Raw genomic sequence first — 19,727 nt, 5'->3', positions numbered from 1 at the left:
TCTTATTCCAGTGGTATCTGCGGCCTCTCTCAACAGATAGTGCTCTTGTCACACTGCACAAACTGTTCAGGAATGGGTTGAGGAACATGATTAAATTCTACATTTTAACTTTGCCCCCAAATTCTCCAGGTTTAATACCCTTCAAGCGTCTGTGGGATGAGCTGGAAAAACAAGTGTGACCCTTTGTACCTAAAGAGGGAAATGTATTTCAGATGTTTTGAGGTTCATCTTATGCTTTCATTCCCCATAACAGCACATGAAGACCCCTTCACTGAAATCATATCCAAACTAGGAACACGAGAACATGAACTGTAAGAAAATGCTGGACATGGATAATGGGGCACTGATTTGAGAGCATGTTTTTAAATGAAATTGGGAATGGGGATATTAATTGGCATAACAATATTTGTTTATATATAATTATATCACAAAATGTTTTTTAGTCAAGGCTGCACAGTGGTTCGGTGATTAGCACTGTTGCCTTGCAGCTAGAAGATCTGGACCCTCGACCTGGGATCACCATACCACATTTACAACAGTTTACAACAACCCTACAACTACCCCAGACAGGCACTTAATCCTCACCCAGGGTTGACCCAGAAAATAACAAAGGCAAATTTACAAAAGAGCTGAAACATCTCAGCTGGACACTGTCTAGTCTGAGAAGGCTATCAAAAATATAGCAGAGGCTAAACAGGGTACCAGACACCAAAACTCACTGTAATAACTAGGCTACAACACACTCAGTAAGCTAATAATCAGTTTCCAGATCTCCTTGAAAAAATCCTGGATGTCCTCCTAAACCTGTTGTATTCCTGGGGTAACAATGTATTTTTAAACTGGGTAAAATGAGGACAAGATGGACTCAGAAACAAAAAGCCATCATTTATTCACAACAAAACTTATAATAAACAGGACAGTTTGAAACAAAGCTTTTCCCAAAAAGTAAGGAGGGCTGTCTACCAGTTCCAAAACTGCACACACATCAGTCAGATGAGAACAAAGACCACCAAACAGCTCAAGGGCTGCCAAATAGGACCATGAAGGTGTCCCAGCATTTAAGCAACAGGTTGACTGATGCGTGGCCATAAGTGCAACCAACCACTCACAGCAGGCTGCTTTGCAAGGTGGGTGTGGTAGCTGGAAAGGAGGAGAGAGAGACACATTCCACATCACCTGCCCACTCGCACACAGCAGTAACAAGCACATAGGGCAAGGGCCCATATTCAAAGACAGTAGTAAGGTAATGTAAGGAGGTACAAGCCTTGTGGGGCCTTATAAACAAATTAAATCTAGTATTTGTCACACCTTACAGAGAAGGCGATTCACCCAACCAGCTCACAATGCTAAGAATTGTAACTATCACCAGAGTGACCAGATAGCTGAGGAGGTGAGACATCAGCTGACAAATAAGCCAAGTCAAGTCATTAAACCCTTGCAGCCAACTCCAACTATCATTATAGCTTTGGCTCTTTGTCCATCAGTGTATTCACCCTTCCAGGCCATGCGTTCTGGTCAATACATAGTAGTGAAGTGTGTTTTCGATCAGTATTATGTGATTTTAACTTGTGCTTAGAGGCCTCTAAAACACTTCCATGTCATTTTGCTTAAACCCCATTGTGGTCACTCTCATAGTGTGTCCAGTGCTGTCCAGATGTTAGTCTGGTGGCCACACCAAGGCTTTCCTGTGAGAATCATCATACTAATCAAATCAGAGCTGAAAAGTGAAATATCCCTTTCATCATTATGTTATGAACCTGAAAATGTCATTGTACAGGGACTTACAGTACATGCACAATCTAACGACAGTTACCATGGCAACCTTAGGAAACGTCACGTGAAAATGTAAGCGCGTTCAGACAGAAGGCGGAGCTTCAGAGAAGGAGATGGTAGTGGAAACAAACAGACATAGAGATGCGAGTACATGAGTTCGTCCAAATCTTGTTCACACCAGCGATTCGGGCAGCGGCTCTCGTCTGGTTCCAAGGCTGTGGTTCGGAGAGAAGGACGAGCAGAGAGCAGAAGAGCAGGAACAGATCCGCTGTTCTCCGGTGACGTGTTTCCTCCAGCAGCAAAGCACAGCCGAAGAAAAACAAGCGGCTTTCCATCCAAAGGATTCCACAGGCCAGCATCTGAACAGCACATGTACAATACTGATACACGGAGGTGAGAATACGGATGTGTTGCTGCTAGAATCACGCAAAGGAAAAGGCTGATTGGGCCGAACACGAATGAAAACAAATGACTGATGGGCATGTTTGTGTGGAGGACAGATTGTAAGAAAATTACCAAAGGTAATACGTGAAAGAGAGGGGATAGCTAAATAAGTGTTTCACAAATCAATAACATGCAGTTTTTAAAAAATATAGCAAAAATGTTAATATGGATAGTGCCCAAACAACAAAGTGGAGTGAAGGACTAAACCTGTTTTTCAAATATTCAGTTAACTGATGTTATGATGAAGACTTTTGTGACCTTTGTTGTATTCCCCAGCCAGCTGCAATTGCTTGCTAATAGTGGGAAAAGATGTGCTGGTTTTTTTTGTTGTTTTTTTTTTGCAGATACAAAATATTGTTGATGGTGTATGATATTTAAATCACTCTAGCTACAGTACAATTCTACTAAATACCTTTCATCTATAATCAAGCAATGCAGTAGCAGTTAAGTATATGGAAAAATATTAGTGATTTGTTTAAATTTATAAAAAAAAAAAACGAATAAGCAAAGCACATATTTTGGCCAAATATACCATAAACTCTGAAAAGCATATATGACAGTACAAATAGAGTTAAATGAACTAAAAAAAATAACCCTCATAAACTACAAATGAATGAGTTATCAGGAACTAAGTTTGAATTTAGCAATGCACCATTGACTGACTCTAATTTGAATGTGTGTGTGTGACATGAGGGATGAGTTTTTTTTGTCTTGTTTTTGTGCTTCATCAATGGATTCACCTGTTAGCACAGCCCTTCGGGGCAGCAGTGGCAGCAACTACACAGCTGACTCCCCAGGTCCAAGCTTCATCAACCAGCTGGGAACTGTCTCACCTGTTGTGCCAAGGTAATACACTCTTCCCATTCACTTTTCCTTTTGTGTCTGCATAGCAATTAACACTGAGCTTTTACATTAACATGGTATTGGCACCAGTATGTTGTACCTGATTGAACTACGTGAGGCAGGAAGTTACCCATGGATTCCATTCAACCATGCAAAAGTAACTGCAATAATGGGGTGCTTGGCATTAGTATTATCCATACTCTTTTACCTTGAGCTACAGTGAGCCAACCTGACATATTTTTTTTAAAAATAGAGACAAGAGAAACTAGCAAATTTCAGCACAGATACAATTATCAAGCAATACTGATTTCATATCTTAGGTGTCCAGTAGTCAGATGGCCTTTAAAATAGTAGACTGATGCTTTTTACCCAGCTGTCCTATCAAAGAGTTAGGGAGACAAGCACTACACCCACCAACCATCATATGCAACACTCACTTATTAATCACCTATTGTGCCAATGCTGAACTACACCTAAACCACAATGAAGGGGAGGTTAATCCTGCTGGTCTCTGAGTATTCAACCAGGTGACTTCCCCATACTACGTCCATATTAATAGAAAAATAATGCATGGAGGAACATTTAATTCACCATGGGTCAATTAGGTAAGTCAGCCAGTTGATCAGTGTTTGTAAGTAACATATGACTTATGGAGATAATCCATATCTTAGCATTCCTAGCTCCCCAGCTGGATGCTTCAGAAGAGCTCTCTTTTCTAACCACACTGTAACTTTTCTTGCAAACTGGGTGAGATCAAAAAATGGTCAATGATGTGCCACACCCGTTTCAGTGTAATAAGGCTATAAAATGCATGACTGTTTTTCGTGACAAAGATGCATTGGTTTCAATGATTTCATTGAAGAAAATTAGTTGTAGGAGCTGTTGGAAAAGACTGTGATGATATACATGCGTGCATGTAAAGTTTTGTCCATAACTGGAGGTACTAACCACTGCATGCTGGTAACACCCCACACAAAAGTGGTGACCTGTCATTTTGGAAATGCTCTGATCCAGTCATGAAGTCATGCCATGACATGTAGACTCACACAGAGTGACTTGGTTTTGGATCCCTCCCGACTAATTCGCCCTCCATGCTCTCTCAGTATTTATTTTAAATTGCAGCAATTTATTAGTTACTGGTGCTGTTCTGTGTGCAAATATGCGCAATTGTCTGTCTTTGGAGACACATATATAGATACTGCTATTGTGTGAGGCTGCAGGTGTAAAATAGTAGTTACGCAATAGTTCCAAACCTATAGAATAAACAAACTTCAGCTCCTACATCTTGTGGGGAAAAACACCCAGCTTACATTAATTACTGGTGAATTTAATTAATCTTTCGTTGGTGTCTGTTTTCCATTGCAGTGTGGTTTTATTATTATGTATTTTTCATTTGGTTACCTAGCAGATTTAGATTTTAGGGCTCAACTGTAAGAAAAAGGTGTTTTTGGCATTCAAACTGTGTATGAAACATCTCTGAGATGTTTTTGTACTAGCATTGGTGTTGAAATGTGGACAAAGTCTTCACTTAATTACTTCACACAATTCAAAGTATTACTATGGAGTCACAGGAGTGCCACAATAAAATACAAATATATAAATAAATAAATAAATAAATAAGGAAAAAAGTGTGGAAACATAAAGAGAAATAAATAAATAAATAAATAAATGTGGAAATGTCAAGAGAAATAAATAAATAAATGTGGAAATATAAAGAGAAATAAATAAATAAATAAAAAGGAAAATTTTGTCTTTGCTTTACCCCTTTCTCTTTTTTTCCCTTTAATTTTTCCATTTTGTCATTGTCTTTTCCGTTTTGCATTTGCTTTTTCATTTTGTCACTCCTCAGTCCACCAAGTAAATTCAATGACAAAAGCCTTGGCTTTTTCTTTGTGGACTGAGCTGTCAATCAAATGGATCTGGGCGGGATAGTTTATTTTTCCAATCTACACTGCAGGAATAAGTACTACAACAAGTGAATCAGTCATTAAACAATGTTAATGACGAGAGAGTAGATTTATTGGTTTCTTCAGTTTAACTTCAGAGAACCAGCAGATATTCAGGACTACTGACAACACAGAACCTTAACCTCACTGTTTTAATCACATTTAGGTTTTCTAAACGTTACATTAATGTGAATCAGCGTCTCCACTGACAGTTTTGTTAACTAAATACCACATTACATGAACACAACACACTTCAGCTGTTTACATGAAACACAACACAAACATCGTTAGCTTAATGCTACATCAGCTTTAATCAGGCTACGACTGAGCAGCTAGCTCGGTTAGCATCGCTAACATTAAAGCTAATATTTACTGGATGCTAACTCTCTTCTCTGGTCAACACACACAGAAATAAACTCCATCGACATCTGGAGTGCATGGTACACATTATATCTGACACTACAGGTGTATATAAAGCGCATTAAAACCGGCACCAATAAGAAAATAAACATTAACTTACTGAACTATCAGAGTCCTTTCAGTGTCTGCTGGTAGAATCAGCCGAAGCGCCACGGTGACATCACTTGACTTCAGCCGTGCTAGGAACTGAGGTCAGGCAGGAATCCTGTGATAAGGTACGACTACCCACCTGGACAGAAAGCCCTGCCCAGAGCCATTTGATTGACAGCTCAGTCCACCAAGGAAAAGCCAAGGCTTTTGTCATTGTATTTACTTGGTGGACTGAGGAGTGACAAAATGAAAAAGCGGAAAAGACAATGACAAAATGGAAAAATTAAAGGGAAAAAAAGAGAAAAGGGAAAAGCAAAGACAAAATTTCCTTTTTATTTATTCATTTATTTCTCTTTATATTTCCACATTTATTTATTTATTTCTCTTTCTATTTCCACATTTATTTATTTATGTATTTCTCTTTATATTTCTACATTTATTTATTTATTTATCTTTTATTGTGGCACTCCTGGGACTCCATATATTACTGCTTGTGCATCCATCCATCCATCCATCCATCTTCTACCGCTGGTCCGAGTCGGGTCGCGGGGGCAGCAGCTTTAGGAGGGAAGCCCAGACCTCCCTCTCCCCGGCCACATCATCTAGCTCCTCCCAAGGGACCCCAAGGCGTTCCCAGGCCAGCTGAGAGGCATAGTCTCTCCAGCGTGTCCTGGGTCTTCCCCAGGGTCTCCTCCCGGTGGGACGTGCCCTAAACACCTCACCGGGGAGGCGTCCGGGGGGCATCCTAATTAGATGCCCGAGCCACCTCATCTGGCTCCTCTCTACGCGGAGGAGCAGCGGCTCTACTCTGAGATCCTCCCGGATGGCCGAACCACATTGCTCCTCCTGAATCCGAGGTTCGACTATCCGGCGGACCCTCCTCTCCAGTACCCCTGAATAGACCTTCCCGGGGAGGCTGAGGAGTGTGATCCCCCTATAGTTGGAACACACCCTCCGGTCCCCCTTTTTGAAAAGAGGGACCACCACCCCGGTCTGCCAATCCAGAGGCACTGCCCCCGATGTCCACGCGATGTTGCAGAGACGTGTCAACCAGGACAGCCCCACAACATCCAGGGCCTTAGGGAACTCCGGACGGATCTCATCCACCCCCGGGGCCCTGCCACCGAGGACCTTTTTAACTACCTCCGCGACTTCGACCCCAGAGATGGGAGAATATACGCCCAAGACCCCAGGCCCCGCTTCTGAATCAGAAGACGTGTTGATGGGATTGAGGAGGTCTTCGAAGTATTCCTTCCACCGATTCACAACGTCCCGAGTTGAGGTCAGCAGTGCACCATCCCCACTATACACAGTGTTGACAGTGCACCGCTTTCCCCCCCTGAGACGCCGGATGGTGGACCAGAATCTCTTCGAAGCCGTCCGGAAGTCGTTTTCCATGGCCTCGCCAAACTCCTCCCATACCCGAGTTTTTGCCTCGGCGACAGCCGCAGCCGCAGCCCGCTTGGCCAGCCGATACCTGTCAGCTGCCTCCGGAGTCCCACAGGCCAAAAAGGCCCAGTAGGACTCCTTCTTCAGCTTGACGGCATCCCTTACCGCCGGTATCCACCAACGGGTTCGGGGATTGCCGCTGCGACAGGCACCGACCACCTTACGGCCACAGCAATGATCAGCCGCCTCAGCAATGGAGGCGCGGAACATGGTCCACTCGTGCCAAGTGCACATATGGACACCCTTGTGCCTGAACATGGTGTTCGTTATGGACAATCTGTGACGAGCACAGAAGTCCAATAACAGAACACCGCTCGGGTTCAGATCGGGGGGGCCATTCCTCCCAATCACGCCTCTCCAGGTCTCACTGTTATTGCCAACGTGAGCGTTGAAGTCCCACAGCAGAACTATGGAATCCCCAGAAGGGGCGCTCTCCAGCACACCCTCCAAGGATTCCAGAAAGGTCAGATACTCCAAACTGCTGTTCGGCCCATAGGCGCAAACAACAGTAAGGAACCGTACCCCCACCCGAAGGTGAAGGGAGGCCACCCTCTCGTCCACTGGGGTAAACTTCAACACACAGTCACCGAGCCGAGGCGCAATAAGTATTGACACCCCTGCTCGGCGCCTCTCACCATTGGCAACTCCAGAGTAGAAGAGAGTCCATCCCCTCTCGAGAGGGCTGGTTTGAGAGGCCCTGCTGTGTGTCGAGGTGAGGCCGACTATATCAAGTCGGAACTTCTCAACCTCGCACACCAGCTCAGGCTCCTTCCCCGCCAGAGAGGTGATGTTCCACGTCCCTAGAGCCAGCTTGTGTAGCCGGGGGTCGGTATGCCAGGCTCCCCGCCCCTGGCCACCGCCCAACACACATAGCACCGGACCCCTATGGCCCCTCCTGCGGGTGGTGAGCCTGCTGGAGGGGGGTCCCACGTCTCTTTTTCGGGCTGTGCCCGGCCGGGCCCCGTGGGAAAAAGCCCGGCCACCAGACGCTCGCCATCGAGCCCCACCCCCGGGCCTGGCTCCAGGGGGGGACCCCGGTGACCTGCGTCCGGGCAAGGGACTCGTGGTTCCAAAGTTGTTGCTCATCATGGGGGTCTTCTGGGCTGCTGTTTGTCTGGTCCCTCACCCAGGACCTGTTTGTCTTGGGAGACCCTACCAGGGGCATAAAGCCCCCGACAACATAGCTCCTGGGATCATTGCGGCACGCAAACCCCTCCACCACGATAAGGTCGCAGCCCAGGGAGTGGACTGCTTGTGCATGTCTATGTTAATGTGACGGTTTGGTTCAAACTTGTGCCATGGTGAAAGTCTTATGGAAATGTTAGTAGGTCTGACCTAGTACAATTTCTGTCGCAATTTTTACAGAAACGTGACTGAGGTGAGCATTTAGACATGTTTAAACATGTTTAATTGTCGTCAGATTAATGAAATGGAGTGATGTCTGAAAAGGCTTTTGGGTGTAATGAGTAAAGGATCTGGCTATGAATTCAGACATTTACAACAGGTGATACAGAGTTTAGGTTTAATTCTCAAGCTACCAGTCAGCAATCTTAACAGTTGTTCTCCATTAAGTAAGTGAGATTCAAGATTCAAGAACTTTATTCTCATATACACAGCAGAAACACAGTGGTTACCCTGAGTAATGAAATTCTTATTCAGGGTAACCACTGTGTAAGTGGGAAATCCCATAAAGTCCGCCATTATTCCCCCTCATTTTTGATGTTATTCAATCACCTTTTTATGTGGTGAAAATCAGCCAAACATGACTGGACCTGATAAGAATTGCATACATAACAGTCTGAGTGGGCCTGTTTTAGATGTCTGAATTGTTACCTATTTCATTTGTTTAGTAATTGAAATAGTTATTGGGCCACTGACCACTGAAGAAACAATTACAAAACAACTGAATCCTCAAAAATTACTGACAGAAAAATAGCGGGGTCATTCCACCTCAATACACAGAACTATTTAAAAAGTTCATGCCTGACCATCTCATATTTGTCTGATTTGTTTTTCTGTGCATATGTATGTTATTAAGTCAAAAATGTAAAATCTGGCATCATCATCAACGCAAAAACGGTCATCTTTGAGTTAAAAATTCTTGAGGGGTGAGGTCATGTTGACTGTAGTATTATTTTCTTCACACCAGTGTGTGGAGCAATGTTTGAAGTGCCATAACGTCAGAAATAATGTAGCAAGAGTCCTGAAATGTTGCAAGCTCATTGATATGTACATAGGTACAATCAGTTATATGATAGTGCCAAAAAACTGAAACAGTGAGTACCAGCTGTTTACATCAAAGACACACCTTTAGCCTTCTTTATTATACACGTGTCTAGTATGATGTAAATTGTGAACCACTATGTCCGATATTACATGCACAAAATATATCTAATTGAACACGATTGTGATCACTTATGGTACCACTTTTAATAAAATGATTTGAAGATCTATGGGTTGAAAAACTACAGTTTTTCTTTTAGCGTAATATCAATATTATGCAAGAAATGCACTTAGAGAGCGCAGTACTCCGCCAAGGCTGCTCAGTCATATCATTTACAATGATGGTAATGTACACAGACAGACGGATTCATAGATGGACAAACGTACGCCGATTGTCTCATAACTCCCTCATGTTCCCTGCTGCTCAGTTATTACTCTGCTAAGGAATGGTGGAGTTATGTGATGATTGGTGTATGTTTGTCTGTGAATCTGTCTGTCTTGTCTGTCTCTCTGTCTGCGTGAAACATTACTCCAAAACGGACTAATCGATTTGGATGAAATTTTCAGGGAAGGCCAGAAATGACACAAGGTCCAAGTGATTCGATTTTGGCAGTGATGCGGTTTATAGTCTGGATCCACAGCTTTGTTAAGGATTTCCCATTGCAAGATATATGCCGGCACGGCGTCGCTGTAACCATGATGTGAACACTGTGTCAGTTACCCACTGACAATCGCATGATTGTGATCCTACTACAAATTGGCTGTGATTCATCAGTTGGAAATCATACAAGGAACAAATGATTAAACTGTGGGCTGTTTCTGAGTCCCATCAATTCCTGCCGTCCGCTACATATTTAGGTCACGCAATGTAGCAAACCCCAGCCAGACAATGGTGAAGCTCCTGATGTTTCACAAAGCCTTTTTTATGTTCAGCTGTCAGCCTTATTTTGAACACCTTTCACCTTTCTGTCCTGCACTCATTTCTTCACTGTAAGAGCTTGTCCCCATTGCAGCTAGGTGCTTCTAAGTTTAGACACATCCTTTACTAGACAGCAACAGCGGGGAACCCTTTTCTATCATCTTTATGTGAATTGTTGGACTTTTCGGCAGCGTCTTCATCATGTCAAGAAACTGCTTCTTAGAAAAACACTTCCTGTGCCGCTGGAATGGTGAGAAAATAAAAGCCCATAACATTACATATGCCTTCAAAATAAAAGCATGGAAAGAACAGTAAGGAAGTCCGCAGCGGTGGATTTTAGTAGGATCATCAGCATGTAATCATCAGCAGGCAGCTGATGTAGCATTCACTTGTTGTCATAGTTACAGTGATGCCGTGCCGTTATCTAGCAATGGTACGGAAATCCTTAACAAATCCGTGGATCCAGACTATAAGCCGCATCACTGCCAAAATCTGATCAGGTGGTCCTTGTGTCATTTCTGACCTTTCAAATCCGTTGCTACATTTCTGAGTAATGTTGTGTACAGACAGACGGATTCACAGAAGGGAAATTGAAGATGATCAGGCATGGAACAATTCAGGTGGAATGACCCAGTGACAAGAATGGTTTAAATGGACACAGCTTTGTGGATTCTTAAAGCAGAGTCATAGAATAAGTGGATTAAATTATCAGGGGGAGTCAGAGACCATGCACAGAGAGAGGAAGCAAAGCACACCGAGATAAAATAGAAATGGTTTAACACAAATAATAAAAGTACAGGAGAAGATCATTTGAATAAACAAAGGGGAAATGAGGAAAGGGAACTGATGTAATGACCAGGGAAAACTAAAACAGTCTGAATGCAACAGTGACAACTAGAAAAACCCCAGGGAAAAGCTTGAAGGAAGTACAAGACTATGGCAGCTGATGTAGCTGATGAAGCTCCATAGTTCAAACTACAGAGGACAATACAGACTTAATCTTACAAATATATTAAAAAGCTGAGGTGGAGAACTAACCAGACACACAGAATCCTAGGCTCAGGAATAGGATGTGCACCAAAGATGCACTAGTGCACGGGAATGCTATGCAAAATGCACAAATACAGCAGAAGACTACACCAAAACTCTGGGACACTTCTTTGGCAGAAGGTACAGAAGATGCCTGCTAAACAGTACACAGTGCAAATCAAACACAAACTAGAAACCAGGGACACAAGTAAACAGACTGTCCAAGAAGGGTAAACTACATGAATCAAGCCTGCATACAACAGATCTAAACTACTTAGCTGCCAGCCTGAAGGTGTGCAGGGAGGCTGGGAGGAATTTTCATGCAGGGAGTTGCCAGGTATGAATCCATGGAGGGTGGTCGGTAACAAACCAGATCAAAACAGGTAGGGTGTGTGAGGCGGCTTCAGTGGGAGGCAGGAGGTCCAAGCAGGGAGTGACGCAGAGAACAAAACAAAGGAGACACAGGTTAACAAGAGCAGAGAATAATGGCCTGAGTTGACTAACTGAAGGTTGTTCAGCTTTCTGGCGTCAAGTGGTGGTCCAAACCCATCTTTTATGGCAGGTAGAGATTGATAGCAGGTGAGCCACTGCTCTCTGCAGGTGTCTTCACTGGATTGATCTAATTGGAGAGCAGCTCACACACACACACACACACACACACACACACACACACACACACACACACACACACACACACACACACACACACACACACACACACACACATGCACTCCCACATGAAGGGAAGGGGGAAAGGAGGGAGAGCTGCCAACTAAGTCGAGGTGGAGGGCATAACATAAATATGTAATTTGGTATCTTTCTTTGAAGTGAAAAGTGATATTCAGAGTTGCTATTACAGCTCCCATGTAGATAGGAAGTTATGTTATTATGTTAGCTGGACAAATGTGTCATTTACAACTGACTGGTCAAACTAAACCTAGAACATTTACATATTAACCCAAAGAGTAACTGAACACAACTGAACACAAGGCTCCAAGACTGTGCTACTTACATATTAATTAACACATATTAATTATACAGACAAAACGGTTTTGTGTTTTAAGTGTATTCATTATAAAGGGGAACTATGCTTTCCTCATGTTATATATCATATAATTGAAATGACCATATCAATACAAAAATAGACTAGTTCTGTATGAATTTCTATAGTCAAAAACTCATATTAATAGCACATGACTTAATATGTCCCTGATACTGTCTAAAATTGTATTAGACAAACTGGCATGGAATGATTTATGCCCAAAACAATTCATTTCTACCACACAAGGATGTACACTGATGTTAAGATGGAGTGCATCACCTTGGATGGTCACATTTCTAAACCCATTTTGCCACAGTATTGCATCATTTCTATCATTACAAACAGATATATACCTTACTAATATTTTAATAGTCAGGCAAAACTTTATATTCGTCAGGATCTCTCAAATTATTACAAAATCAGAATTTGTAACCTTTGTGTAAATATCTGATTCTGCTAATCTCAACAAATCTTTCTGATGTTATCACAATTGTCATAAAATGCATTATGTATTATTTATTCACCTCATATTATTATGTGCATTTCCATTTAATGAAATGTTTTTTATTTGTATGTCATCTTACATATGTCTTGTGGGGTTTTTATACAGTAGCAGATTTTGGTTTCAGTAATGGTTGTCCTAATTATGTTTGATACTCTACATATCTGCTAAGTATATAGTATGTGAATTTACTGTGATATAATTACTTATATGTTTAAAAATTATGTAAGTTTCATATTACACAAATTTACAAGGGATCCTGTGGTATATTTGGTTTGACAGTCACACAACTTACAAGTTTCAGATAAAAAGATATATAAAATGGTAAACTTTATCTCTGTCTTTGCTGTTAGTAGCAGTGACAAAATATTGTGTCCAAACTGTGTTGTAATGGTTTTTCTTTTGTGTGTGTGTGTGTGTGTGTGTGTGTGTGTGTGTGTGTGTGTGTGTGTCTGACTGTCTGTCTGGTGGTGGTGGTGGGGTGTCCTTAGGGTTGTTTCCATAGTGACCAGCCTAGTGACTGCCACCATAGAGGCTACAGTGCAAACCACTGGAAACCTATCAGCATTCAAAGACCAAAGAGGGAGTGAATTCAGTCAAATCCATCAGGCATCCACCCCATCGGTGCTGAGCACCGCTGAGAGTAACTCTGTTCTACATGGAATCACAGTGGCAACTCAGGCCCTGGTACTCCTCTCCATCTTCCTCCTGTCCAGTCTTGGTAACTCGGCAGTTGTCATTGTTATCATCAAACACAGACAGCTCAGAACGGTGACCAATGCCTTCATCATGTCGCTGTCGCTATCAGACTTCCTCACTGCTGTTTTATGTCTGCCATTCTCCTTTGCCATGCTCTTCAGTAAGGATGGTATCTGGATATTCGGGGATCGTTTCTGTGTTGCCAATGGTTTTTTCAACACATGCTTTGGTATTATTTCCATCCTGACTATGACTTTGATCTCCTTTGACAGGTACTATGCCATTGTCAAACAGCCACAGGCTAAAATAGGGCGCCAGAAAGCAACTCAGTTGTTGATAGCTGTGTGGTTAATTGCAGTCATTTTCTCACTTCCTTGGTATCTGTTAGTCCGAACACCTACGGAATTCCACAAGCGAGGTTTCTACCACTGCATGTATGTGTTCCACTCTGGTACCTCGCGCATGGGAACACCTTATAGCATCTGCCTTATTGTTATATGTTATTTACTGCCCTTTTCCCTGATGTGTTTTTGTCATTATAACATCTGTAAGACTGTTCGGCTCTCTGAAATACGAGTCAGGCCAGTGACCACATATGCTTACTTATTGCGATTTTACAGTGAAATGCGAACAGCCACCACAGTTCTGATAATGATTGTTTTCATTATTTTTTGCTGGGGGCCATATTGTTTAATGGGATTGGTTACAGCAATAGGGGACTACACATTCAACCCTGCAATGGACACTGTGGCTATCTGGTTAGCCTGGGCAAACGGAGCTATCAACCCTCTGATCTATGCTCTGAGGAACCCCAATATAGCCATGTTACTGGGGCGCAGCAGGGAAGAAGGCTATCGGACCAGAAATATTGCTGCGTACCTCTCCAGTCAAACCCAGAACCATGAGATCCGCCTTAACCAAGCAGAGAGGATAAGGGACCGCTATGTGAGTCGAGTTGGGGGGAATAATAGCAGCCGGCTGTCAAGTTCAAGCCCTGGAAAAGCAGGAGGGGGAGGAGAGGTGGCAATGTGGGCTTGTAAAAATCCTGCTGTGTTCTTCTGCAGGGACGCCCAGCATGACAATGTAACACTACCCAACTCTGTCAGTGCTGCAAAGATGAGGACGGCTGACACCAGCCTGTGAGATTCTATATTCTTGACCACCTAATGATTGTTTTTGTCTCATCTGTGTTAGTGGTGTGAATCTAGATTGTGAGAATACCTAATTGTGCTTACTACTCCTTAGTTCATAGACTCTCAGAATGTTTAAGATGGCAGATTTTACTTAAAGAATTAGGCAGATCCATTGAGTTGTTGATAATTCATATTAAATTGCAGAACTATTTGGATATATGGGAATTCAAAAGTTATCACAATAAACATTTTATTTAAGCACCTTTGTACAACAGTTACAGATAAATTACATTTCTCACTTATTTTGGAGGACACTTAACCCTTTGATGCACAACATGGGTCAAAAGTGACCCATATTCAATGGAAAATGGATATCTCTTGACCCATGTTATTGTTACACACATGAAGACAGAGACATGGACACTTGTGTAACAGGATGACTTTATTCTGTAAACACAGAAAGGACAGCTTTTCAAGCAATGGCTTCTCTGTAATGACTCCGTCTACACAGCTTCCGCTTGAACTGAGCTGTCTGGGAAGTCAGTCTTTCTCATGCGCCACTACTGCCATATTCTGGTGTAAATTGGTATAGCACCAGAAACAACTGTTAACTAATGCAGGTGAGTACATGCCACAGAGTACAAACAATTAAAACACAAAAAGTTAAAACATTCATAAAATGAAAAGTTGTTGAGGGGTGTTTTTTTTACAGTCAAATAGTCCTTGGTACCCCACCATGCATCAAAGGGTTAATTCATTTCAATCCATGGGACAGCTTGAAGGATCCCTGGAACACCATCAGTAATATAGAAGCAGTGGACAGAACATTTATGTAGGAAATGGAGCTTTTGCTTGTGCTAGAAGGTCTTTTATCAGATATTATTTCACAAAAATGCAGCATATGTGGAGAACTAATGAAAAGATGTTTCTTTAATCCTACATGTGCCGTTCTTAAAGCAGATAAGTCCATGTCATTTTCAGAGTCCTCACTAAAAAAGCGCATCTACTGGTAAAATGCTTCACACTATCTAATGTTACATTTTCCTATCCCAATATCAGTCTAGTCATTATTCTCATGTGATCATGAGAATAATGACTATCTATACTAATGACTTCTCAAGACTAATGATGTCAGAAAACAAAGGCAAACTATAGGATGTAACATCTGATGATGTAGTTCAGACCAGGAAGTGGCACAGAGAATTCATGTTGCAAAAAAGGTGATACTATAGGATTAGTGAGCATTTGCGGGGATGACTGTCAAACTACTGCACCAGGGAAGCTAACCACTAGCCAGCAGGGAACATGCTACCAACACCGAGTTACAATAACTCTTCAGACAACCATTAGCTGTAAAGCGTGTGGAATGAACGCAGTTTGTTCAAAACAAAGAACTGTACTGTTGATTATTGTCAAATAATTTTCTCCAAACTGTACCTCTTTTGTGAAGCAGTTTATACTCTGATAGAACAGTGTTATAATAAAGTGAATAGGGCAACATACTCGGCATTACCTTCCTATTTATTTTTGAACTGTCAGCTCTTCAATGTAAAAGCTCGCAACTGTCAGTGCAATGTTGGTTTCTTTTAACCATGACCACAGAAGAGAATTCTTAAGTGAAAATAACTGCAGCAAACAGACATGAAAAATGTTTATGCATCTTTGCATCTTTCATGATAGCTATTAAACATGTACAAAATTTATCATGATTGCTCACAGGCCTGATGACAACGCCAGATGGAAAGCTATAAAAAGTTCCCAGTCTGCAATTTCTATTGTCTGAAATTTCATACATTGTTGTATTTTTTTTTTTTTAAATGTTTTTTAAGTTCGAGAAAGAAAAAGTAACATTTGAAGAAAGGCTTATTTTGTTTGCCACAGGAGTAGTACCTATTCTGAAAATAGTCTAAATCATGGAAAATCTGAATCATTTTACAGATTCAGATATTTTACTTTCCCTCAATACAGAGTCATAAGCATCAGTCACCAATGATGTATGTGCTGCTTTTTTACACCAAGTTGTAGCATCACCTTTCAAATGCCCATTAGTTCACTTACTACAAAGCCAAATTCCGATTCGATTTTGTGGCTATTATGGTTTTCAGTGTGCATAGCTGAAATAGCTGAATATGGAAAGCGGAGGGACTTTCAAATTGTGATTTCATTACAGATACAGAGTAGAAATTATACTAGTTGATCAGGCAAAAAATCTGTGATGTAGCAAACAGCAACAGCCACATAAACTAACATCCATCCATCCATCCATGCATCATCTATACACTGCTTAATCCTCATTAAGATTGGGGGGGGGGGGGGGGGGGGGGGGGGGCGCTGGACTTAGGGTGAAGGCAGGGGACACCCTGGACAGGTCACCAGTCTATCACGGGGCTGCACAGAGAGACAAATAAACACACTCACATTCACACCTACAGACAATTTAAAGTTGCCAGTTAACCTCAACATGTTGTTGGACTGTGGGAGGAAACCTGAGCACCTGGAGAAAACCCACGCCTGCACAGGGAGAACATTTAAGCTCCATGTAAAGGATCCTGGGATGGCGAGGACATGAACCAGGGAACTTCAAGCTGAAAGGCAAAAGTGTTAACCACTGAACCACTGTACAGCTGTCATGTTGCTTTTTCCTTTTCTTTCTCTTGATTTTTTTTTTTTTTTTTTTTTTTAAGAAAATTAGAACAGATAACAATGATAACAAGAAGTGTTTTTGGAAGTGCTTTTATTTGAAGCCAAAAGACAGGTCTCATCATTACAAAAACAGGGTTCTGCGAGTGAGTGCCTGAATATTTATAGGTACTGCAGTGAAGAGGACTGAGGTGCCAAATTTCACTATTTTCCCCTCTCTTGTCAGTACTTGTCATGTAGTGGAGTCCTTAGCTTACTAAAAACATCCCAATATGTTGTTGGCAGTTTCTCTGAAAAATATTAGTCTTCGTCATTTTGTTAGGGAAACAGATTCAGTATATTTACAATCACCTGATTTCACTTTGCCTTTTTAACCTTGACAAGGCTCTCAGTGCAGCAACTTGCAATGTAAATGTCATCTATCAGTCAGGCACATGCATTCATAAGCCCAAACGAATCATTTTTATGGAGCAGATTTAGAGAAAATTAAAATAGGAAATAAATTGCTACTCATACGGAGAAAAACAAGAGTAAAATATTTTATAACTGCCTCTGAACTTTGTCTTTTCTTTAGTCACAAGTGCAACATTACACAAACATTTTTATGGAAATTACATGCAAGCTCCATAAAGTAAGTTAAATATTTAGTTAATGATATTTTGTGATATTTTTTGTTCACTTGCCAAATGTTTTTATTTTACTTGTACATGATGACATCCTGTATATGAAAATAAACAATTAATTAATGATTTCCATATATATGATGTCAATCAGAATCAGTAGAGTGGACCTAATATTACAATAACAGCAAGCATTCCTAGCAGAGGTGCATGTTTTTGTTTGTTTGTTTTACCTGGGGCCTTGATCAGCAGGATAGCTGCTGTCCTGGGCTATGAAAGCTGTTTCATCAGTTCACATCCTGTGACGAAAGGTCATTTTTCTTTGAAGACTTTTACTGTAGAGCGTCATTTTAAGGCAAACACAACCAGGACAGGAGATCTGACAGAGTATAGAAGGGGCAGCATGTGTAATAATGTCACTGTAAAATCCTGCAGAGCAAAGTTAAAATGTATTGAAGACTGGACATTTGACTCCTTAAGAATGGCCTGTACATTCAAATGCAAAATCAAGTACATTCTGAAGAACACGTAGTGCCGACACTAATTTAACCGGGATTCACAGGTCTCATTGCTTAGAACAATATACAATGAAGCATTTAAAAAGAAAATTAAACATTAAAATGTGGTAAAACATTTAAAAAGAAAAACCTTAAAGATTTAATCTAAAAATTAAACATTGGGAAAGAAAAGGAAATTTTTCAAACAAGCCGATAAAACATTTGAAAAAACAACAATTAAACATTAAAAAGACAAACCGTTTGGAAATCAAATCAGACATTAGAAAAGAATAAAAGGTGAGAAAGGAGCAAAACTAAACATTTAAGAAGAATCAAACTAAAGACAAAACATTTAAAAAGACACCAGTTAGACTTTAGAAGATCAAATTAAACAGAAGAGACAATAAAACGATGAAAAAGAGCAAAAACAGATAAAAGTCTTAAAGTGTTTTCTAGTCTGAAATGAAAACATCAAGTTGTTTCTTCAAACATTTCCTCTTTCTATGTTCTTGGTTTGATTGTGGACAGATTTACTAAAAACTCATTTAAGAAAACTGCTTTCCAGATAAAGTCTACTAGTAGTTGAAGGCATCGATCAAACTAATGTTACCTTCTGATCTCCACAAACTTTACTGTTCAGTGAAGAGAATCAAAGTTTGTTGAGGATTTCTAAAAAACCCACTGGTGAAGGTCTGAGAAGAACTCAGATGGATGGTCTAAATGTGAAATCAAGACTCATGGTCACAAGTTTTAAGGCTTCTGTTAACCAGAAAGTTCAAACTAACAGAGAAGTACTGAGAAACTTTTAAGATTTCAGTCCTCAGACTGTCTAAAGGTTCAAATTAACAGAGAACTACTCAAGAACTTTTAGGATTTCAGCCCTCAGACTGTCTGAAGGTTCAAACTAACAGAGAACTACTCAGGAACTTAGAAGATATCAGTCCTTGGACTGTCTGAAAGTTAAATCGAACAGAGAACTACTGTGGGACTTAGAAAATTTCAGCCCTCAGACTGTCTGAAAGCTCAGGTCCTGAGGACTCGGGAGGTCTGGAGGCTTTGGAAAGTCTTGGAACTGAGGGTTCAACCGTCCAGCACAAAGGCGGAAGTCAAACCTCCTGTGAAAAATGGTCGAGTCGAGACTCAAGTTACAAAAAAGCTCGAAAACGCCAAAAAATAGATGATAAATGCGCACAAAAAGGAAGAATTAGTATCTGAGCAAGTAGCTCAGGGGGATAAGAAGACAGACTACCAAGTGGAGGGTTGCAGGTTCAAGACCCACCACTGGCACTTTTCTTTCTTTGTCAGGATTTTGATCAAAATTTAAGAAGGGTCTGGTCTTGAACCAGCAACCTGCAGCTCCATAGGCAAATCCTTAACTCACTGAGCAACAGATCAGACAAAAATAAATAAATTCGTCGTCCCTTTGACATCGTAGTTTCTGAAGTCACCACATGGGTG

General features: G+C 41.3%; 1 protein-coding gene across 2 annotated transcripts; it reads left to right on the top strand.

Annotated features, from left to right (window-relative positions):
- The first annotated feature begins 1,863 nt into the window (after positions 1-1,863).
- Positions 1,864-16,014, top strand: LOC111565402 (G-protein coupled receptor 135). Of its 2 annotated transcripts, none has more exons than XM_035946022.2 (3): positions 1,864-2,166; positions 2,911-3,063; positions 13,172-16,014. In XM_035946022.2, exons 1-3 carry the CDS (start codon positions 1,925-1,927, stop codon positions 14,520-14,522), a joined length of 1,746 nt encoding a protein of 581 aa, XP_035801915.2. In that variant the 5' UTR covers positions 1,864-1,924; the 3' UTR covers positions 14,523-16,014. The 2 variants fall into 2 exon arrangements, with proteins under 2 accessions (XP_035801915.2, XP_023121222.1); XM_023265454.3 differs by having other exon boundaries at positions 1,865-2,166; positions 2,965-3,063.
- The last annotated feature ends 3,713 nt before the right edge of the window (positions 16,015-19,727 follow it).

This window comes from Amphiprion ocellaris, chromosome 20 (assembly GCF_022539595.1).
Source record: "Amphiprion ocellaris isolate individual 3 ecotype Okinawa chromosome 20, ASM2253959v1, whole genome shotgun sequence".
NCBI lineage: Eukaryota > Metazoa > Chordata > Actinopteri > Pomacentridae > Amphiprion > Amphiprion ocellaris.
Note: the sequence above shows the minus strand (reverse complement) of the source record. Positions and strands in the feature narration are given on the sequence as shown.